The sequence below is a fragment of the Arvicanthis niloticus genome, chromosome 4 (genome assembly GCF_011762505.2).
Source record: "Arvicanthis niloticus isolate mArvNil1 chromosome 4, mArvNil1.pat.X, whole genome shotgun sequence".
NCBI lineage: Eukaryota > Metazoa > Chordata > Mammalia > Rodentia > Muridae > Arvicanthis > Arvicanthis niloticus.
In genome coordinates, this window is record NC_047661.1 from 80,497,315 (window position 1) to 80,520,583 (window position 23,269).

The 23,269-nt window shown below is 48.4% G+C and overlaps 1 protein-coding gene across 3 annotated transcripts in view; it reads left to right on the top strand.

Moving 5' to 3' along the window:
* The window catches only part of Igsf3 (immunoglobulin superfamily member 3), a 90,800-nt gene that overhangs the window by 63,900 nt on the left and 3,631 nt on the right, over positions 1-23,269 (top strand). For all 3 annotated transcript variants that reach the window (XM_076933031.1, XM_034499841.2, XM_076933032.1), the window contains 4 exons: positions 1,894-2,298; positions 14,337-14,747; positions 18,995-19,402; positions 21,560-22,036. In XM_076933031.1, coding sequence (XP_076789146.1) covers positions 1,894-2,298; positions 14,337-14,747; positions 18,995-19,402; positions 21,560-22,036 — 1,701 coding nt within the window. The remainder of the gene's footprint in view (positions 1-1,893; positions 2,299-14,336; positions 14,748-18,994; positions 19,403-21,559; positions 22,037-23,269) is intronic.

Below are 23,269 nucleotides of genomic sequence, written 5' to 3' on the forward strand. Positions count from 1 at the left end.
AGGTTATCTGTCCTAGGGGTATTCTTAAATTCACCACATATCTGGCAGCTCCCACAGCCAGGCCGTGCTGAGTAGCACTCCTCTGGGATCCTGATGCCAGCTCTGCTCACCTGACCCCCTCTCCATTGCCTCTGGAACTAGGACCGAGGTTGTCTCACTAGTCCTAGCCTTTTGTCTAAAGTAAGCAGTGCACACTCACAAATTTCTGGATTGCTTCTATTAGGTATGGATCCCCTCAGTTGTGTATAGATGAACTAATAGGCCACAGACCACTGTGACGGTGGAGGGACACCTTGGCTGTGTGCCCTCTGGGCTGTGTCCACGTCATATATAAAGCCAGGAATACACCATGCAGGGCCTATCCCTGGCGTCCCTGATCTGTACTAAACTTGTGGCATGTGTACCACACACTACTGGCCATCGTAGCCACAGATCATAGCTCTCTCTTCATTTTTAAAATTGAAGATCCAGAGAGTTCAGCAAAATTTGCCAACTTATTCTCTAGTAATTCCCCAGGGAAATCCAGAAGATTCGGTGCCTTGTGTTTTTCCTGTAGAATTTAAAGTATTTTGTCCCCTTTGTTTCTTAAATAAACTACATATTTTCTAGATCATATATGATGTACCACACACTCATTTAACCTTCACAAGAAGCCTTTACAGAAAGGAAAACATAGGCAGAGTGGAGGTAGAGCATTTGCTTAATACAGTGGTTTTCAACCTGTGAATCACGACTCCCACAGGGGTCACATATCAGATATCCTGGGTGTCAGATAGTTACATTGTATTTTATAACAGTAGCAAAATTACAGTTATAAAGTAGCAACAAAATAATTTTCTGGTTGGGAACACCATAACAGGAGGAACTGTATTAAGGTCTTGCTGCATTAAGAAGGTTGAGAACCACTGGCTTAGTGTCACAGAGCGAGGAGGTGTCTTGAGAAGAAGATGACGGCTGTGGAATTGATGCCTTTAACCAGACTGATGGTTCCCCTGGGCAGAGCAGCCCCAGGCGGGTCCTAGAGTAGGGTGCCCATAGGTAGGTCTGTAGCCTGACTCTACCATTTGATATACTTAATATCAGGCAGTTTACCTGTCTTCTCTACATCCTGCACAAGGGATAACAAGCCTGGCTGACCTACAAGTGCTGATTAGTAAGAGGGGATGAAAGTGGAGCCTCTAACACTAGGTTTGACACGTAGCATTCACATGTACTGGCCACCATTACCTTTATGATCATAGCCAGTGTGCTCATCCACACTGAAGGAGCTGTGAACAGAGGTCAGGATGCTTCCCAGCCTGGAAGGAATAGTCTCACTGCGACTTCAGGGCCTTGAGTTTAGGGATAATGCCATACCCCACCTCAGGTATCCATCCACTAAAGACTAGACTTCCATGTTGTATGTCCCTTAAAACCTATCTGAACCTAAATTTTGTTGGGGAATTAGAGGAGAGGCTGGCAGCATTCCTCACCTGCCTATTTCAGATGCCATGCTTTTTTTTTTCTCTTATTGTTTTATTTATTTATTTATTTATTTATTTATTTTGCACAGAATTCTGGGATTGTTAGGAAAGATCCTGGCCATGTGGTATGAGTCACTGAGAGAGGGGGTGTACTGTAAACCTGCATGGGGATCTCAGGTCACACTGGGAAGGGGCAGGGCTGGGTTATTCAGAGGGACAGCCTGGACCCAGTTTGTGTGAAGTCTTAGGAACTGTTGAGTTGGACCCCAACACAATATCCAAAGTAATAGCTTATTTGTGACAAGAAGGCTTAAGAACTTACCAGCCTCTGCTCTGACTGCTGGCTTTGCCAGTAGGCCCATATTTGATAGCACATTGCCCCAGAAAAGCCAGATGCTGTCTCTGGTTCATGTTTCTGCTCTCCCTACAGAAACGGGCTTTGCGGTCACAGCTATCTCCCGGACACCAGGGGTTACCTACAGTGACTCCTTTGACTTGCAGTGCATCATCAAACCCCACTACCCAGCCAGAGTCCCCGTGTCTGTAACGTGGAGGTTCCAGCCAGTGGGCACAGTTGAGTTCCATGACCTGGTGACCTTCACACGAGATGGAGGGGTTCAGTGGGGGGACAAGTCATCCACCTTCCGAACTCGGACAGCCATTGAGAAGGCTGAGTCCAGCAACAATGTCCGCCTGAGCATCAGCCGGGCCAGTGACACGGAGGCAGGCAAGTACCAGTGCGTGGCAGAGCTGTGGCGGAGGAATTACAACAACACCTGGACAAGGCTGGCGGAGAGGACCTCCAACCTGCTGGAGATCCGGGTGCTGCAGCCAGGTGGGTGCTCAGGCTCCAGGGCCTCTCTGCTCGAGGGCCCATGTGTGTCTGCACGGTGTGGTGAGACACATGGGTGTGTGCTAACGTGATCTGGTAGACCTGGCAGCATGCATGCTTATGTAATGGGAGACAGGGTGTGTTCTTAAATGACACAGAGAGACACGAGGATGTCTGCTTATGTGATCTAATCAGACCCAGGGATGTGTGTTCATAGGACGCAATGAAGCATACAAGGACACATGCTTATGTGATATGAGACATGAAGATGTGTGTTCATATGATGTGAGATACAAGTGCTTGTTCTTACCTGACACAGTATAATATGAGGGCATGTTCTTCCGTGTCTGCTTATGCGGCATGGTAAGACATGAAGGGTGTATGCTTGCATGACTGGAAGATGTAAGGAGAGAAAGAAAAATATATTCTGAGCCCTGACCCAGCCCCTGTTTCCCAACTCAGAGAAATTCAAATCTCCTGCAACCCCTTCGTTTGGTGGACAGTTCATGTCTTACTGCTTGTATTTTCTCCCTGCTTGGATATTCTCCTTTCCTTTTTTTTGCATTCTGGAGTAGGAGTGGGTGGAGAACACTAGTTGGGGGACATTCATAAACACTCTAGCATATGACCCCCTAAGGACAGGACACTGTCCTGCCCAACCACAACACCATTGTCACACTCGGGAATTCAGCATCTACCGATAGTCTCACTACCCACAATCCCCCATTTGTCCCAGCAGTGTTCGACTCCAGTGTGCACCCCCCACACGCCACCAACAACTCCAAGGAGACTTTAATTAGAGATCACACAGCACTTTGAGTTGTACCGTCCCTTTATACCCTTTTAATCTAGAACAGTCCCTGGTCTCTCTCTCTCTCTCTCTCTCTCTCTCTCTCTCTCTCTCTCTCTGTGTGTGTGTGTGTGTGTGTGTGTGTGTGTGTGTGTGTACACACATTGATATTAAAACGTAAGTGGGCCACTCCAACCTTTAAACCTATCTCTTAATCCTGGCAGTAACCAGGTTTCCTTGTTTAGATAAAGGAACTCAGAGGAGAAGGGACAAACAGTGCCGTTTGTTAAGCTTCTTTGGCCCTCATGGGCAAGATCAGCCATTTGATTAGAATTCACATTCCCTGGAAGAATTAAAGGGTAGCCTTAGGTCATGAGGCTGGTCTTTGGAGGACCCATGGGGTCAGTGTTTTCTTGCCTCAGATCCTATCATCTGCACTGAGTTTGAATTCCTTTCTGCTGTGGAAGCCAAGTGGCCGAGAAGGTGCTAATTTGGGGAATAGTCTGCAGCGGAGGTTCCTTCTGACACCTTCATCAGGGGTTTCTACTGGCTTGAAGCGTAACTTGGACTTTTCTGTCTGTCCTAGTGGCTGGCTGTGTTGGAAGCTGATGGAGCAGAGAGCCCAGTCTTAGGTCCTGCACCCCTCTGGTTGCTCAGCCCATGCCCAGCATAGAAAAGGCACCTCCACAGCCAGTGGTGATAATTAAACCTTACAGGGAGTGTTTTTGTTTTTGTTTTTGTTCTTGTTTCTCCTGTCTCTTTCTGACCCGTCCACTTTGCAAAGATGCTTTGAACACTCTTCTCCCATACTAACTGCTATGATTAGTGCCCAGCCTGGTCACTTCCGAGGGCCACAGACAGGGAAGTTTCCAGCAGTGTCTGAGTTCATCCTTCCCCTTGCCTGACCCTGTCACAGAGGCCTCTCTTGTACCACATTTGGAACAAATGGGATTTAGAAATGTTGAGACTCTTATCTGGCCAATTAGAGCTGAATTGGGCCAACAGGATGCTGGAGAAGAGGCTGTTCTTAAGTGGGTGTTTGGGTTAATGGGGGGGTTAAGCGGAGACCCCATTTGATGTCAGCACTTGGGGAAGATGTGGCTCCCGCTGGCTGCCTTATGGAGACGATCCTCAGGATGATAACTGTGCTTTTCTATTGTCTTGTCTGTCACAAAGGTTCTGAGCAGCAGTACCTGTCACATGGTTTTACAGCTTGGAAGGTAGCAGAGACCGTGACCCCTAGCCCTTGCTTGTCATTGCCCTGCTGAGTAAGCGCCTACTGTTTGCTTGTTTCTGTTACTACTCCGGAATCTAAGATGGAAGCCCTAAAGCACGTATGCATAGCTAGTTCATTAAGGTGCTCCTTGTTTGGATTCTGATTCAAATTTATGATGACACTGTGAGCCTTGACAAAGGCTAGTTAAGTGGCAGAGCCTAGCCCGAGGTTAGAGCCCAGCTTCCGTTTATTCCACCTCTGCCCTTTCTGTCCTCTAATTGGCTTTCATACTGCAGAGTTAGGGCCATCTTCCTGTCTCATGCTCATAGGATGGAGGGGTCTGGGGAGAGACAGGTCCCACTTTGCAAACTTGGACTGCCATTGAGAAGGCTGAATCCAGCAAAACAGCGTCTGTCTGAGCGTGCCCCTGGCTCTGAGACTATTTTGTGGTTTCACTGGGAAGTGAGTGCAAGTAGTGATTAGCGCTGGGGACTTTTGAGCATCTGCCACCGTCTTCAGGAGGCTGCTGGGCCTGCTTGCAGATGATCACCACACCGGAGCTTGTTGGTTGTTGACTTTCTCTCACTGAAGGAGGGGAGGGATCAGAAGGGTCATGAAACCCTTACCTGAGTATCCCGACACCCCTCCCGACTAGTTGTATTGCAGTTGTGCATGCATTATAAGTGGTCCATGGACAGGGTAGAATATATGTGGCCCAAAGACTTAGGAGAGTGGACTCCATTTATACAGCTGTGGTAAATCCACCATCCCTGCTGGGTGCAGATCTTCCCATGTGGCTGCTCTAAAGTCATGCTCCTGCTATTGACCCCTTGCCGATTGCTCTGTCAGTAAGCTGAATAAAATCATTGGTTCTCCCAGGCAAACTTCGGTAGAATTGAATTATGGTTTGTTATTGGGACCTTAAGGGAGTGAGATGTTGCATTGTACTTCCTATGGGAAGAGTCCTGGCAGTAGCCGCCACAAGGCCTGCTCTTATAGATGGCCAGTAACACAAGACCTGGCCCCTTGGAGATTGGGAAGAGCAAAGTAAAAGCTGTATGACTCCCAGCACAGCTGAGGCACGAGGGAGAGCACACTCCCTAAGCATTACTGTCTTGTACTAATTATTTATGCACTAATAACTGAATACTTTCCAAAAAGCTTTCTCTAAAATGCACGGGCTAGTATAGGTGTTTTCATCTGGGGGAAGAAAGACTGGGTGCTGGAGACAGTATGGGTACTTGTCGTGCGTTATCTCCCTGAGTCTTTGCAGTAACCCCCAGTAGAAGAAGGAATGTAGCTTCCATCTGAGAAGCGAATAGTCAAACAGTGGCCCCCAACTCCGCCACCCTCAGCAGTGAGTGTGAGGTTGGAATTGGAACCCAGGCATTCTTTAAGGAAAAGGGCTGGTAGTAGAGAGACTTTGCCCCCCCCCCTTTTTTTTTTTTTTTGGGGAAACCATGTAATCTCATCTGATTCCTTCTGCATTTGACCCATGACATCCATTATGGAACATATTTTTCCTTGCAGGTCTCTGGTGTGCTGGAGCCTCGGCTGTGGTCAGATTTAAAATAACGGTAGCAATGTGTGGCTGTCTGCATTGTAAACGCCCTACTTCTGATAACTTGATTCTTCCTTAATCCATGCAGGGTCAATGGGTGTGTGGGTGCCTGACACAGCTTACAGATGAGGACTCTGCCACCCAGGGTGAACAAGTTGTCTGGTGATTCATGATGAGTGGCGGAGCCAAGATTCAAGTCTAAACAGGCAGCCTGGCCCCAGAGCTAAATTTTTAATTTTATTACATACTTTGTAGACAATGAGCCAAAGTTTTACTGACTTATGCTTTCGTGTGTGTGTGTGTGTGTGTGTGTGTGTGTGTGTGTGTGTGTGTGTGTTGGAACACTGGGCTTTGTATGTGCAAGCAAACATTCTCCTCCTGGGGTGCCACGCCCCAGGTATTTTCCTTGAGTGTCCTCTGGTTTGTCATCTGGATTCCCTGGGTCTTTGTTGTGTAGCATTAAGGCCACAAAGCATTTGGAGCTTTATTGAGACATAAGTTGTTAAAGACGAAACCCACTATCTACTACCTCTTTCAGGTTCCTTTATTTTTTAACTGCTGCCACAAGGTGGCTCCAGGACCAGGGGAAAACCAGGGCCGGCCTCCTTCATCCCACCCTCCCTGTGGAGCCTGCCTCTCCAAGCCTGGCTTAGCATCTTCCAAAGAGATGCCTCTGCCACCAATGAATATCTTAGTGAATGTTCTTATCTGAGGCTAATCAACAAGGAGCCCAGGCACCCGGTGACTAACTCAGTCCATTTATCATCAGCTTCCGCTGCTGCAAAGAAGGCTTTTGTCCCTGTCACGTTCTGTGCGGTCTGTACCCAGACTACTTCCTGCCAGAGCCGCTGGTGGGGACTGCAGTGCAGCTATTCACTTCATCAAGCTCTCTGGTTAGCTGGCATGGACGCTTTGCTGTCAGAAGTGACTTGCCAAGGATTTATCATTGGCTACTTGCAGTCCATCGGCATGCTACGGATCCTGTGATCCCCAAGGCGATTGATCAATCGATAGCCTCCCTTTCTGTCCTTGATTTAGTGTAGTCTTATCTGTTTGATCCTGTACTGTGACCCCATGGGGCACTGAGGCAAGACTTGGTCAGTCCAGTGTGCTCCATTCTCGTTCAGTTCTTTCCCCGCTTTTAGTTGTGAAGCATCATCTCGCTTCCTTCTGATTTTCTTCAGTTCCAAAAACACCCTCCAATTTCACGTGGCTAAATACAGAAGCAATAAGGGAAATGTCAGCACTCACTTTGCAAATGTTTATGACTATCCCTCGGTCTAGCTATTAAATATTGTGCATTAAAATTGACAAAGCAATAAACAAGCCTCCAGGCGGACAGCGTCCGGGGGTAGAAGCCTGCTTGTCAGTGGGTATATTCAGCTGGGAGCAGACTGATGGGCAGTCGGGATGAATATTTAATGCCCTCTGCATGTTGCCAAATCTGTTTTCTTTATGTTCTCTGCTGACCTGGCAGATTGGGCTAGCCGAGAGTCTGAGGTATATGAGCATGGGCTGTCCTTACCAGAGAAGTGGCCCTGCATTCTCCCTGGGTTCTCCTCCTTCTAACCCATTCAGCTTCTGCCTGCCTGTTGTCTATGCAGGACAGAGCAAGCCCAAGTGTCAGAGCCCTGAGAGAATGTCTCAGCCCTCCATTCATGCTTCAGCCTTGTTGCCATGGTGGCAGCAGGTGTCTGCCTGATGTCAGTTACTGGTGACAGTCAGTTAGGGTCACTGCTCTGCCTGTAGGCAGACTGGGCAGGGTCAGATGTGCCTGGGCTTCTCCCAATTCACTCTTTTACCTCTCAACCTTTGCTGCTTTTCCTTTGCCCACCTGCCCATGCCCCTGTGGGTGTGTTTGAGCACCTGCTGGCTCGGCAGGTGTAGGTGTGGCTCTGCAGGTGTGGCTCTGCAGGTATGGGTGTGACACTGCAGGAGTGGGTGTGGCTCTGCAGGTGTGGCTGTGGCACTCAGGACTTCACTGAAGACTGTAGATGAGAATAGGGTTAGACCTTCCAGAATGGAGGTTGAGCCAGCATCAGGAATGGATGTGTGGGAGCTGGGAAGGCCCTGGTTCATTCTTGTTAAAGGTGAGGGTGAGCCATATGGCCTGGGGGGAGTCCCAAGTCTACCAGATCACTAGCTCTGTGACTGAGAAAGAATCTCTGTAAAATTGGGAGTCATATTTACTTGATAGGAACACATACTTAATTTGTGTGAAGACCTTATGGTAGAAGATAGCCTGAGATGAATGTTTGTTAAGACAGAGCACCCTAACCTGTGGAATTGGGGCTTTGGTCATGTGTAGCTAATATACTTCTTTTAAAAGAATTTCCATTTTTAACCGTGTGTGTGTGTGTGTGTGTGTGTGTGTGTGTGTGTGTGTGTGTGTACCAATACAGGTACTTGGAGAGACTAGAGGATGGTGTCAGGCCTCCTGGAGCTGGAGTTCCGGGTGGTTGTGAGCCGCCTGACCTGTGCTGGGAACTGAATGTCTCTGCATGAGCAGTTTACAGACTTGACTGCTGAGCTGCCTCTCCAGCCTCATGTACTCCTTTTAAGTGGCAAATTAAATAACCTGAAATTAAATAAAATCCAATGCAACATTTCTAGTCACATAGTCTTTAAACACCATCAGCTCCCCTCAACCCCCTGTGGCACTTTTTTGTTTGTTTGTTTGTTTGGTTGGTTGGTTGGTTGGTTGGTTTTGTTGGCCTCAAACCCACTATCCTCCTGCCTCGGCCTTCCAAGTGCTAGAATTAGAGGCATGTAACACCACCTGGCTAGGACAGTGGCAAAGAGCACAGTCATGGCCAGAGGGGCTGTGACTGCTGCCCCTAACTGCAGAGTGACAGCCATTACAAAGAGTGACTGAAGAGGATAAGGAGAAGATCTCTCCTGGTTGGCCCTATATATTAAAAACATGAAGAAGAAAAAAAGAAGAGTGCTCTGTTTACTGGAAAAGTGAAGTAGGCTCTAGTCTCAAAGGTAGAATTCTCATCAGTGTCATTTGAAAGTCACACGGGACACAGGACAGAGAGAGAATTTGAGATATTAAATATCTCCCACTCCCTAAACCAATGTAAAAATCAAAAGACCTTCTGCCTCGGATTCCTACGATGATGTGGGATTGTATGGGTGGTGGTGGTGGCATTGTCTGCCTTGTGGAGAACTGATGTCCCAGGGACAGGCGCTCAGCTTGGAAGTGACCACTGTCTTGCTTGCCTTTTAGAAAGATCTCCCTGGCTGAGACAGAGGCAGGAAACTTGTCTTCAGGCTGAGGTCTGAGGAAGAGCTTATCAGGGACTGGGTGGGTAGGCCATGGCCATCCAGAGGGAGAACAGGAACTGGGACATGACAGGGACACAGACACTTCAAGTTCAGTGACTTTGTGAGTGACAAGTGCTTTTTCCACTTGCTTTCCAGAGTGTGCATGCATGTATGTGTACATTTTGAGGGGTGTGTGTGTCCCCAGAGCTCCCAGGTCTCCCCTAGTCTCCTGGTTGACTCGATTCCTTGCCCTCCTTGCCCTTGAAGGATCTTTTTTTTTTCTTAAAGATTTATTTATTTTATGTATGTGAGAACACTGTTGATGTCTTCAGACATATCAGAAGAGGGCATCAGATCCCATTACAGATGGTTGTGAGCCACCATGTGGTTGCTGAGAATTGAACTCAGGATCTCTGGAAGAGCAGACGGTGCGGTGCTCTTAACCACTGAGTCATCTCTCCAGCCTGCACTTGAAGGATCTTACCCGCCCCAGCCACTGGCTTCCTTCTGTCCCTGACATTCCTGTCAGATGTTTTAGAAAGAGCGGAGTCTCCCTTATCTTCATTCTTTCCTCTTCTGCTCCTCCCTTGCTGTCTTGCACAGAATCTGCCACGCACAAGATCCTGCAGGTTCACAAACCCACAGGTCCCTGGGAGTCTTATCCCCATTTCTGACCAAATAGAATTCTAACTTGCCAAGCAGCTGTGTCACCCACCAGATCCTCCCTGAGAGCCACAGTGGGCAGGGTCAAGAACTGGTCCCTCCCCAGTCTTGGCCATGCCCCCTTCTGACATCTGCCACACCGAACCACTGGTTCCTGCCAGATCAGTATACAGGGAATTTGGCCTGTCTTCTTCACCTGTTGGACCCCAGCTCATTCATTTCTCAGAGTCCAGCTCAGGATTCACAACTTTTTGCAAGGTTCTCTCTCTTTTATCACAGTCAGAATTAATGGCCCCTCTTAGAAAAGATTAATTGGGTTTTTAATTTAATCACCTATTAGTTAATGTGATTAGCAATGATTGGGTCATAGTTCTTTTGCCCAGACATTTGCAAAAAGGAGGAGTCCTTTTTAAAATGGCCCTTGAGGTAAGGCAGTTATGGTTGGGTTTAAGGAGAATCACTTACTGAAGGAACAAGTGCCTTCTGCATGAGCAGTGCACACATAAACCGGAGCCAAAGGATAGGTAGGGAAGCAACTTCTCTGCTGCTGAGTCCCTGTTTCACTGTCCCGCCTCATAGCAAAGCAGCCTTTACGGGACTGACAGATTCTCTTAGCTTTGATCCAAGAAGAAGCATTCCCTCGAATGATGGGGGCTGCTGGGAAGGCAGATGCTGTGGTATACCATATTCCAGCCTGCCTGGCCCTCCTCCTGCCTCCTGCTGCATTCTCTCTCCTGCTACATGAGTGAGGGGATTGACCAAGCCTACCTTTGCGCATCTTTACTTACTTTCAACTCTGCATTCATTGGCTTTCCCAATGCTCACTGCTGAACAGCCACACCCAGGGCAAGCAAGTCTGGATCTCCACAGACCTTGTTCTAATGGAGACTGTGATGCAGTGGGTCTGAGAGTCTGTCTCTGAGAAATCCACCCAGTGGATCTCATGCTGCTGATCCATAGTGCTTAGGATTTTTGGGGGCTTGTTTATTAATACTTTATGTATATGGGTGTTTTGCCTGCGTGTATGTCTGTATACTTTTATGTGCCTGGTGCCAGAAGAGGGTGTTGGATACTCTGGACCTGGAGTTGCAGACAGTTGTGAGTCTCCATATGGTTGCTGGCAATTGAACCTAGGTTCTCTGGAAGAACAGCCAGTGCTCTTAACCACTGAGCCACTCCTGCTGACCTAGAATTTATTTTATTCTATTTGATTTATTTATTGTGTATGTATGGTGTGGAGGAAGTAGGCACGTGACACACGTGACGTTACATGTAGAGGTTAGTGGACAACTGTTGGGAGTCAATTCTCTCCTTCCTTGGGTTCTTGGGTTTGAACTCAGGTCTCCAGGCTTGGCAGCAGGCACCTTATCCTCTGAGCCATCTTGATGGCCCTGTCTACAATACTTTTAAGAAGTTGGGGGGGAGGGGGGAGCTGAGTTCGGGATATAAAGTAAATTTAAAAATTAAGTTTAAAATAGTTTAGTTTTGTTGAGCGTGAGCCCTTGGGAGGCAGAGGCAGACAGGTCTCTGTGAGTTCAAGGCCAGCTCGGTTTACAAAGCAAGTCCAGCGATTGTTACACAGAGAAAACCTGTCTTGAAAAACCAAAAAATAAAAAATAAAAAGAAAGTTCAATTGCCACTGTGTTTGTCAGTGTCTCACTTAAGCTTTGAGCTTGGGACCACAAGTGCAAACCAAAAGGGAGTGAGGAGCCGCTAACTAAAACTTAACTATTGTTCAGAGTCCACTCAGCTTCATGCTAAACCCCGTAGCTAATGCATTTCATCTGCAGGGCACCCTGGGTGAATTAGATTCACACTTTTGCAGATGAAAACACTGGTCCTTAGGAAAGTCCAGGCTCTCCTAAGGGGGAGAGAGGGATGGATGGAAGCCTGCAGGTGCCGCTTGCCCAGGGCAGTGCTGAGGCAGGCTTGTGAATGCTTCTAATGAGCTGTGGAGCCTCCTGACTCCTCCAGGCTTCAGGATGTGTCCTCCCTCCCCCTGAGATAGAAGAGGAAATGCAGAACTTACTGTAAGAACTGACCCCTGCCCATCTGTCAGGCATGCACCAAATTTCAAAAGTATCTCTCTCTTAAGCTCCCCAACACTTCATAATATTTTGACATGGGATGCTAAAAGAGAGAGAAAGAAGAAGAAGAAGAAGAAGAAGAAGAAGAAGAAGAAGAAGAAGAAGAAGAAGAAGAAGAAGAAGAAGAAGAAGAAGAAGAAGAAGAAGAAACTGGAAATGCTTTGAAATATTTCTCTTCCTTGGCTTGTGGTTCTTTGACCATGTGATGGAATAGAAGTTGAGTCATAGGATCCCAGTTTAACATATGCAGTTACTATAGCAATTGAGGTTTCCTTAGTAACAGTTGCAAAAATAATCTGGCCCCAATTAATAATACATTTTAAAGCTCTTTCTACTCTATACTGAACAACCCAGTTCATCTGGCCAAATACCAGATAATTCAAAGGGTGTTGTCTGGACTGATGGAGAGCCATTTGCAGGTGGTGAATTGGGTTAGAAAAGGATGAACAGAGAGCAGGTTGTTTCGGGCCTCACGGGAGTCCACTCAGGAAAGTTGACCAGCAGGCCAGTGCCAGTGGAGCCTCTAGGATTCCCAGTGTGCCCTGAAGGACCTTGTGTTTGAAGAAAGGGAAAGTGGAGAGACTGGCTGGTATGAACAGATGAAACTGGAGCATGGGCCACTGCTGGTACTGATGTGTTCTCCATGGCTCGAGGTCTGTGTGTGAATTCAAAGGTTCTCCCTGAGGGGAAAGTCTGTCTAAGCAGCAGAAGACAGGTCCTCAGAGATGCTTTTGTAGTAATAGTGCTGGCTGTGGAACCCTGCTATGCCTTCTCACTAAAGCTTTAAGTCCATCCTAAAAGTTTGTCTGTGTGTTACTGGGCACACAGAGGTGCAATCTATGGCTGTCAAACACTCTGTTTCCTTACACATGAGACTCAGCCCTTTGAAGCCTCTAAACAAAGCAGGCCAGCTAAGTGGCCAGAATCCCAGGGCACAACCAAGGACCCAGTTGCACACCTGGATAGTTTCTGCACATTCCAGCGGCACACTTCAGTCTTAACAAAGCAAGGGCAGCTCACCAGGGCCTGGAGATGGGTCTGGCCAGTTGGCTGAAGCCCTGGCTGTTCCCTCGCTGTGGGACCCTGGGTTTTCCTCAGCTGGCAAAGTGACCCAGAATTAAGATGTGAAGAGAAGCCGGGCAGTGGTGGCGCACGCCTTTAATCCCAGCACTTGGGAGGCAGAGGCAGGTGGATTTCTGAGTTTGAGGCCAGCCTGGTCTACAGAGTGAATTCCAGGACAGCCAAGGGCTACAGAGAAACCCTGTCTCGAAAAACAAAACAAAACAAAACAAAACAAAACAAAAAAAAAATGTGAAGAGAAGGTTGGGTGGGCAGCTGCTCTCAATACCAGCTCGTTTAGAGAATTGCCTTCTTTCCTCTCAGGTTAGTAGGGAACACGGGTAAGTATAACGATATATAGGGGAAAATAATCTCCAACAACATACATTTTACTAGGGTTTGGCTCCTTGGCAAAATGAAGATGAACATTCGCTCTGTTACGAGCAGGGCAGCATATGGAGTTGGTTATCCCGTTATCATTGTCTGGCGTTGGCCCTCCTGTGGCTTCTGGACTGCAGTAGTAAGGGAGGGGAGCTGGTGCTGGCTCTGCTCTGTCCCTTGCTGCCCTCGCTGCGTCAGTACCTGCACTGGCCCCTGCTATACTGCCTGTTGTCACATCTCAGTATCCGAGAAAACTCTGAGGGAGACCTTTTCTGCTTTCCAAAGCCTAGGCACTGTGCTAGGCTATGCAGTACAGGAGTAAGAAAGGCTGCTGGCAGTGAATACTGTGAAGCTGGGGCAGTCCCACTCTCAGGGTGTTCCCTGAGCAGGGGATGATGGGAAATATCAGCTGACTTAATGGAAAAGTGTCATCTCGGTTCCTGGGAGCTGGGGGTCTAGGGGAGAGGAGTGGCAGGAAGGCAGCTGGGTGTCAGAGGGCACCAAGTGGGGAATGGGAGACAGACAGAGATTGAGTGGAAAGCAGGGTCTGGCAGGGACATGGGAGAGAAGACAGTACAATGGGGACGGTGGCCAGGGTTCAGGGTAAAGTGTGTGGGTCAGGGGAGCTGGAGGAGCTGAGGGGGAGTCCTAGGAGGTGAGTCAAGACAGTTGAGCAAGGGCCAGGCTCTGAGGGGCTTGTGCTGGCCAAATGAAGTTTTATTTAGATTGTACAATACAGACAGTTGGGAGCCATTAAGCATTTTAAGCAAGGTCAAGCTCTGGGCAGATTGGTGTCTTGGCTGGGTACGGGCAGTGGCACAGGGAGAGTGGACAGGGCACAGGATGTGACAGCAGGCCGGTAGATGGGCGGCTGACACTGCAGGAGGTTTGGGCTGGGGGATCTCATTCCTGCTCTGCTTCCTGATGGGCAGAACCAGTCTCCCAGCCTAGAAGTGGGCTTGGGACAGGCCCAGACTCTGTCACTCCTTCTAAGTTGCCCTCTTCTCTTTACAGTGACAAAGCTTCAGGTGAGCAAATCAAAGAGAACCCTCACACTGGTGGAAAACCGGCCAATTCAGCTGAACTGCTCAGTCAAGTCCCAGACCAGCCCGAACTCGCACTTCGCTGTGCTGTGGTATGTTCACAAACCCTCGGACGCGGATGGCAAGCTCATTCTCAAAACCACGCACAGCTCAGCCTTCGAGTATGGAACCTACGCCGAAGAGGAGGGTCTTCGAGGCCGGCTGCAGTTCGAGAGGCATGTTTCAGGGGGCCTGTTCAGCCTCACTGTACAGAGAGCTGAGGTCAGCGACAGTGGTAGCTACTACTGCCATGTGGAGGAGTGGCTGCTGAGTCCCAACTATGCCTGGTACAAGCTGGCTGAGGAGGTTTCAGGGCGCACAGAGGTCACTGTGAAGCAGCCAGGTAAGAATGAAAGATGTGGCCACTGTTGGCCTGTGGGTTTCCTGCAAACTCTATGGCTTGGGCAGCTCTGTAGCCACCCATCCCCATGCACACACACACACGCGTGCGCACACACAGACTACCCCAGAGATACCATGGGTATGATTGCAGGTGCACGGGCTGTCAACTCTGGTGCCCTACAGGCCTTCTACTGGACCTGCCACAGTCCTAATGCTGGTAGGCTCAGGAGCGTCCTCACGTCTCTTGTGGGAGCTTCTTTAGTGAGCTCCTGAGGGCAGCTGAGGTCTCCAAAATGCAGGTGACATCCGGGACACTGAGCTGCACTGCAGGCCTCAGTTCTGCTATTGGCAGCCCTGGCTAGCTTTCTCCCTGGAATGCCAGCCCCCAGAACAATGCATGACAAACCTGCTATTTGATTCCTAGTATGGAAAGGCTGCACCCCTCACACCCTCTGCTCTTAAGTTAACATGGCTTTTGAATTCTTGTAGGGGGCCTTCACTGCACTGTCCACCCGTCTTCCTTCATGTGTCCTGTGTATATTGTAACCATCTGTGCTTCCCCAAGGTCCAGCAAGCACAATCCCATCTGCTCATGGTCTCCTCCACCTGTGATGAGCCCCTCCTACCATTTCTCCTGTCCACATCCCATCCCCAAGACTTCACACAGCACCACTTCCAGGAAGCCTGTTCTGATTTCTTCTGTATCCTTGTAGGGAGAGACCCTTATAAACTCAGTATGGTAGTTATCTGCATGTCTTCTGCAGTACTTATAAACATGACATGGTCAGAGCTGTGACTTTATGTTGTCAGCCATTGGCATGGCATCCTTAGTAAGTACTGGGTGCTGAAGGAATTCATGGTGGGTTTTTTTTTCCATTTTTTATTAGATATTTTATTTACACTTCAGATGCCATCCCCTTTCCCCATTCCCCCCCCTTAGGAAACCCCTATCCCATGCCCCCTTTTCCTTTTTGCATTTATACATTTTTTAAAAATGTTAATCATAGGCTTTATAAGTTTGGTATTGTTCAATCAGAGGTGTAACCCACTACCCAACCTAGATATATCAACTATCTTTGACTGGTGGAGATACATGAACATCTGCCTCCCTTTCTCCCCCCTCTTTCTCTCTTTCATCACCTAGCTTCTCCTCTCCTTCTTCTCCTCTTCTTACTCCTTCTCTTCCTCTCAATACTCCTCCCACCTTAGCTCCTCCTACATATCACCCTTCCTGTTAAAATGAAAGTTTTCTCTCAAAATACAATTAGAGCATAATTATGCCGATTTGTACCAGTGAGGTACAAGATAGTCCTAATACCCAGTCCATCATTTTGTTGACTAACCAGCACCTCTGTCATCTATCCTAACTAAAACATTTAGTTCTGAACCTGGCTTTAGGATGAATGTCAGCTGACGACCATCCACTCAAATCTTTTCTCTCAAGGTAAATAGCCAGGATTGGCTATGAGGCTATAAGTTTTCAACCCCATCAGAAATCCGGAATGACTGAGTTAACTATAATTGTGGGAAGCACAAAGCATAGCTTCTAAACCTTAGCCAATTTATAGAGACCTCTGAACACCTGGACACTCCCTCTACTTCAAAACGTTGGAGCATCTGTTCTTCAGCCTTCTGGCCCAGGATCATCTGACAGACCTTAGTGCTGCAGAATTATTAAGGGCTGATTACTCTGTCTAGGCAGATATTCATGGTGTTTTTAAAAACAACACAGGGCCTATGCCCTGCTTATTTCATCATGGAACGTGCAAAGATACTCCATTATCTCCATCTTCCTCAGAGAGGCATTCCCATGTCATTCTGACTTCAATAACATCCTGTCACTGGTTATTCCGTTGCCTTTACAAAACATAGCCCCACCCCCCACATCCTGTCCATTTACCTATTCATATGTGAATAATTATGAAGCACTTTTCATGTTTATACTTAAAACGCACTTATCAGCTACCATTTGTTATTTATATATTCAAACACAAACACAATTATACACTCACCACATATACATGCACACACATGCTCACATGCACACACACACATGCATACACATGCGCTCACATGCACACACACACACACGCACATATGCATACACACGTACACACATGCTCACATGCGCGCGTGCGCACACACACACACACACACACACACACACACACACAGGTATATTTGTTGCCTATCTCTACAGTAGATGAAGCTCCTTCAGTGAGTACAGAGACTTCATTTCTTTGCCAGACTCCCAGCAAAGCCATGGGACTGGGCCCAGAAATCTAGATGTGGCCGGACCCAGGCTGGATGCAAGGACACCATTCCCTTCAATTAACTGTGTGTTCTAGGATTCCCCCTGGCCACACAGTGACATTTTCTGATAACCGTTCCTCCTGCATAGAGCAGAAGGCCCACCTCTGAGGGACTTCCTATGGCTGTCATTGTGACCGGGGTCCTGACTGCCTAGCAGGCCACATTATAAACCTCAAGCTGCTCTCAACTCACCACATTATCCAGACCTTGAGATCCCCCTGCCTCAGCCCCCAAGTAGCTGAGGTTGCCATCTGTGCTGCCTCAGGGCTTCTGGTTGCTGAGGGCTATGGTCTGGCCCACCCATGCTCTCTCGCCCGCCCATGCTCTCCTGCTTGCTCAGCCTCTGCCTTCCACCCCACTTTGTCTCCATTAGGATAATGCTCTTCTTGGTTCTCTGATCCCTCCTCCAAGGTCTCTACTCTCCAGCCTTTTTCCTTCCGCCTTTGTGCCAGAGTTAACATCTTACATGTATATTTTGGCCAAACTGTTGAAAAAAAGGTTTCTTTCTTCATTTTGTTTTTGGCTTTTTATTTGCAAGTGATCGTCGATGCGGTATGAAACATTCAGACAGCACTGGAGTGTAGCGAGAGCGAGCATGCCCCACAAGTCACTCAGGGATGTTGCTCTTTGGTGTGTTAACAGTATCATGGCTACAGTGTTAGTATCTACTGGTCCAGAGGAGTTCACAGGGACCTCTGTGAAGTCGCAGGCATGCTATCAGCAGGAGCTATGGTTCATGATGCTTCTTTCACAGAGGGAAACCATGTCCATGGCGGTTTAGCTCTCCCAGCCCATCAGTACTGTCTTGTCTTTGCTGATGTCACATTGTCCCCTCCACCTCGAAAAGGAAGCGATTCGGAGGCACAGTGCTAACACATACTACTCTGTTTTTCCTTGGTAATTCTTCTGTGATTCTGGTCTGCACAGTCCAGTTAATCATACAGTCAGACTTAAAAGTTTATCCTAGCCCAGGTCTGGTGGTGAGGGCCTGTAATCCTTGGTCTTCAGAGAGCTGAGGAAGGGGATCATAAGTTCAAGGCTTGCCAGGCTATAGAAGCTCAAGGCTAGCCTGGGCAAGGTTTCACTAACCTTATCTCAAAGCACAATTTTAAAAGGGTTGGTGATTGTACTACTTACTGTTCTACTGCTGTGAACAGACACTGTGACCAAGGCAACTTATAAAAGAAAGCATTTGATTAGGGGCTTGCTTCCAGGTTCAGAGGGTGAATTCATGACCATCAAGGTGGGGAGCATGGCAGCAGGCAGGCAGGTATGGGGCTGGAGAAGTAGCTGAGAGCTTACATCTGATCCACAAACCCCAGGAAGTAGGGAGGGAGAGAGAGACAGAGGCACAGAGACAAACAGAGAGAGAATGGTATAGACTTTTGAAACCCCAAAGCCTACCCCCAGTGACACACCTCCTCCAGCAAGGCCGTACCTCCTAATCCTTCTCAAATAGTTCCACCAGCTGGGAACCAAGCATTCAAATATATGAGCCTATGAGGGCCTTTCTCATTCAAATCACCACAGTAATACTTCAGTAGTACAGTGCATGCCTGGCATTTGAAGACCTCGGTTCAGCCTTGGCTTTACCCCTGCTGGGAGAGGGGCTGGCACTTTGTCCTCGCCCACCCCTTCTCCTGTTAGCTACGTCATCCATCAGACACACACTGTGGAAGCTATGTCATTAGTCTTTCATTGCTCATGTTTTTCCTCCCTCCAAACATCTGAGACCCCAAGAATTCTGAACCAGAGACAGCTGCTGCCAAAGACGAGGCTCCCACATGGCTGGGGATACATCACACTCAGAGTGCCATATTTGAGAAACATGTCTGAGACACTCTGCTGTACTCCAGGGGCACCTGTTCAGCTCCCCTCTAGGATGCTGCTCACTGCTTGCTGTCTTGCCACACTGTCTCTTTCCTCCCTGTTCAGACAGCCGCCTGAAGCTCAGCCAAGCCCAGGGGAGCCTGTCTATTCTGGAGACCCGGCAGATACAGCTGGAGTGTGTGGTCCTGAACCGCACCAGCGTGGCCTCCCAGCTGGTGGTGGAGTGGTTCGTATGGAAGCCCAACCACCCAGAGCGGGAAGTAGTGGCCCACCTGAGCCGAGATGCTACCTTCCACTATGGCGAACAGGCTGCCAAAAACAACCTGAAGGGGCGGCTGCACTTGGAGAGCCCATCTTCTGGCGTGTACAGGCTCTTCATCCAGAATGTGGCAGTGCAGGACAGTGGGACCTACAGCTGCCGAGTGGAGGAGTGGCTGCCCAGCCCTAGTGGAGTGTGGTATAAACGGGCTGAGGACACAGCTGGACAGACGGCCGTCACAGTCATGCGACCTGGTAAGACCCCTAGCCTTTGGTGTTTCTATGCTAAGAATGTTCTGGATGCTTGTATTAGGCACTGTCTCACCACAGTGACCAAAGACCTAACATGCAGCTTACGGGAGGAAGGGTTGACTTGACAGAGTGTGAGGCAGCAGCCACTAAGAAGCAGAGGGATGTGTACACTGGCACTTAGTGGCTTTCTCCTTCTCAGCCTTCTGTTCAGCCTAAGACCCCTGCCCGTAGGGTGGTGCTGCCCACATCCCAGGTAAGTGGGCCTTCTCTGGATTCTTCTCTGACATGTTCAGTGGTGTGACTCCTAGGTGATTCCAGATATAGTCAAGAATGAGATTTAACTATCACGGTCCTGAATATAATGAGTTTATTTAAGAAATTATTTGCAGTTAAGCATATGAACACTTATATTACACATTTGTATCCTAAATTCTCTCAACTTGTTTGGCCTATGAATGGAAAATTGTACATCTGGCTTTGTCCTCAGGTGATTAGATTTTTTAAATTAGAATAAAAGCCTGCAATTAGTTATTCTAGGTCCCAAGAATATTTTCTTTTTAAAGCATGCATTCTGGTCGGAGCAGGTGGCTCATGTGACAGAAGTCTTGAAGCAGTAGCTGTGTGTTGAGAAGTTATGCCGCTGGCTTTTCAGTGGAAAGGAACCAATTGTTTAAGTAGACAGAGGCAGTACCTTTAGCCTCCACTCCTCTCCTGGTAATTCCATTGGCACTAATGACTTTTCCATGCGGCCTTTTGTTCCTCTTGTCTCCATTGCTGTTTCTAAAGTGTGCAAATGCAGATAATTACTGGGTGCAATTATTGTTACATTTAACATATAATTAGGGCTAAGATGAGCAGAGTCCCCGTGTCTCCTGCAGCATAACAGTACCATTGATCCTTATCACAGCAGACAGGACAGGGAGTGGAATTGAACTTGTGACCTGTCGGTGTGAATGCTTTGCCTGGTCACTCTCATGGTTCTTGTACTGTTGCATGTTCTCCTCCTGTGTCACCGAGTCTGACTTGAGCTGCTCTTGTCCTTGATGACTCGTGGTCACTGCTGTGCTGTGTCCCATTCATCCACCTGTCTTGGGAGAGGGGCGTCGATTGCTTTCACCTGTACTTGCCCACGCTGGAGAAGGTCCTCTCCTCCCAATTGTTCTCTGTGTATATAGTTGGCTGTCTTGCTGCTGCTGCTTTAAAGCTTCCCCAGAGACTGCCTTTCTGTGGAAGTGCAGAGAAAGGCAGATAAACACACTTGCCACAACTCCCACCCATTTGGTAGATCATGGGGGAACTTCCCTAACACCCCACCTCCCATGGACTGAGAGGAGACAGACGTTTATGGAGAACCAGCTAGGTCCCTGCCAGTTAAACTGATGCTTAGTCTTCCTAAAACCCCCAGTCGTTGATTTCTCTAAAAAGGGAAATGAATCCTGGAGGGAATTTCTACACAGCTGATGAAAGGAAACGGTGGGCGCAAGTGTCTGCCATCTTGCCACCGGTATGATCCGGATGTGGCCCCAAGCCTGAGACCCTGTACATAGTCCACATCCACCCCCCCATCTTCCTCCCTCCCATCATCCCTCTTGTGTTTATTTATGCACTTATTTAATTTATTTTTGGTGGTGGTGAGAAAAGGGCTCACTATGTAGCCCTGGTTGTCCTGGAATTCTTAGACCAGGCTGGCCTTGAACTTATAGAGATATGCTTTCCTTTGCCTCCCAAGTGCTGGGATTAAAGGTGTATTTAAATTTTTAAGTTTTATGTAGATGAGGTGTGTGTGTGTGTGTGTGTGTGTGTGTGTGCACACGCGCGCGCGCACGCACACATGCCTGGTACCTGCAGAGGTCAGCAGAAGTTACAGAATCACCTGGCAGGGTGGTTATAGGCCACTATTTAGGTGCTGGAAATGGTGCCAGCCCTCTACAATATCAACAAGTGTTCCTAAGTTTGGAGCCATTTCTCCAGCACACCCCTTCCTCCTGAGAACCCAGGGTGTCTGGCTTACTGACATGGGTTCTGGGACAGCTTAAACTCAGGCTGTCAGTCCAGTGTGGCAAGCTCTTTTACCTGCTGAGCCACCTTTCTATCTTGTTTCGTTTGTTCTGAGGAAATGAATGTGCTCTTTCTCCCTTCTCTGCTCCTTGTCCCTCCCAGACGCTGCCCTCCAGGTGGACACAGTGGTCCCCAATGCCACCGTGACCGAGAAGGCAGCTTTCCAACTGGACTGCAGCATCTTGTCTCGATCAAGCCAGGACTCCCGCTTTGCCGTGGCCTGGTATTCCCTAAGGACTAAAGGTGGAGGGAAAAGAGGCAGCCTTGGCATTGATGAGCAAGAGGAGGAGGAGGTGGTATCAGAAGAGGAGGACTCCGAAGATCCAACAGAGAGGACAGTCCTGCTGAGTGTGGGACCTGATGCTGTCTTTGGTCCGGAAGGCAGCCCTTGGGAGGGCAGGCTGCGCTTCCAGAGGCTCTCGCCCCTGCTGTACCGGCTCACAGTGCTTGAGGCAAGCCCCCAGGACACAGGCAACTACTCCTGCCATGTGGAGGAATGGCTGCCCAGCCCTCAGAAGGAATGGTACCGGCTGACGGAGGAGGAGTCTGCTCCCATTGGAATCCGGGTTCTGGACACAAGTGAGTTTTCCTAGTTACAGAAGAGGGGTGTCACCATTGTCCCTGAAGTGTCTATAACATGAATGCAGAGCTTGGTCGTGGGCTAATACAGTCTTCCTAACTTCAATAGGCATTTGTTAGCAGGGGTTGAGACGTAGAATTTGACACAGTAACCCACATAGCTGACCCTCAGTTACCCTTGCCTAAAAACCAGGGCTAGGAGTTAAAGTGATGAGATGCCATATGGCTCCTGTGATCTGCCTGAGTCCATTCCAGTAAGATTTCATTGTGCAAGTTTCTCACTTAGTGTGTGTCTTTGTTATACATTAGTGTGCCAGGTCAGTCTGCTGTGAATTAGTATGGGTTTCTGGACTCGCAGGAGGGAGAAAAGGGGTAAAGCCTGTTATTCATGCTTTCTCTCATGTTTCTGGGTCACTTTTATTTTGGAGGCTGACTTAGGGCTGACTGCAGTAGAATTTTGCCTGGCTACTGGGACCAGCCTAGGAGGACAGAGCTGGGGGAGTTCAGAGGCAACAAGGGTAACCTATCCCCTCCGAATGGTCCCGAATTCAGTTTCCATCCTGTGAGGAACTTCACTCTGAACAGAGACTGGGTCTCTTTTGATTGGCCGTCTGTCAAAATGCAGAGTAGATCAGGCCAAAAACCGTGTTTGCTCTAGTAGAATTGGCTCAGAATGCAGACACCGAAGAAATCTCAAGTGTTCAACCTCTCTCCAGTCAAAACGCACTACCTCATCACGTCGGTGTGAGGGCCGGGCTGCTCGGCTCACCTTTTGCCCGTACTACCTCCTCACTACCATGTTAAGGGAAATTGAAATTTTTATGGGTCGAAAGTGGTTGACCATCAGTAATTTGATAAACATTAGCAAACTGTAAGAGTGAACTGTGTGCTGACTTTCCGTCATTCTGATGGCGTACCACTATACAACGGAAGAGAGAGTGGAGAAAGACTGAGTGGAATGTGCATTCAGTGTCAGAAATGAGAGGGACAGTGTTGAGACCTCACGTGACCTGTGACATCCCACACTGTAGACATCCGTAGTTAGCTAAGCTTCACGGACACAGGGATCACTGAGAGACCAGGGCTAATACATGAGCAGGCAGCGCTGACCTGCTGTCAGGGCCCCAGGTTTAATTCTCTTCCATACCCAGCTGTAAGTTCACCTTGTGGAGCCACAGACACTGGACACTGTCAGTGGTCCTTGAAAGAAGGCGAGTTGATAATGTTCAGCAA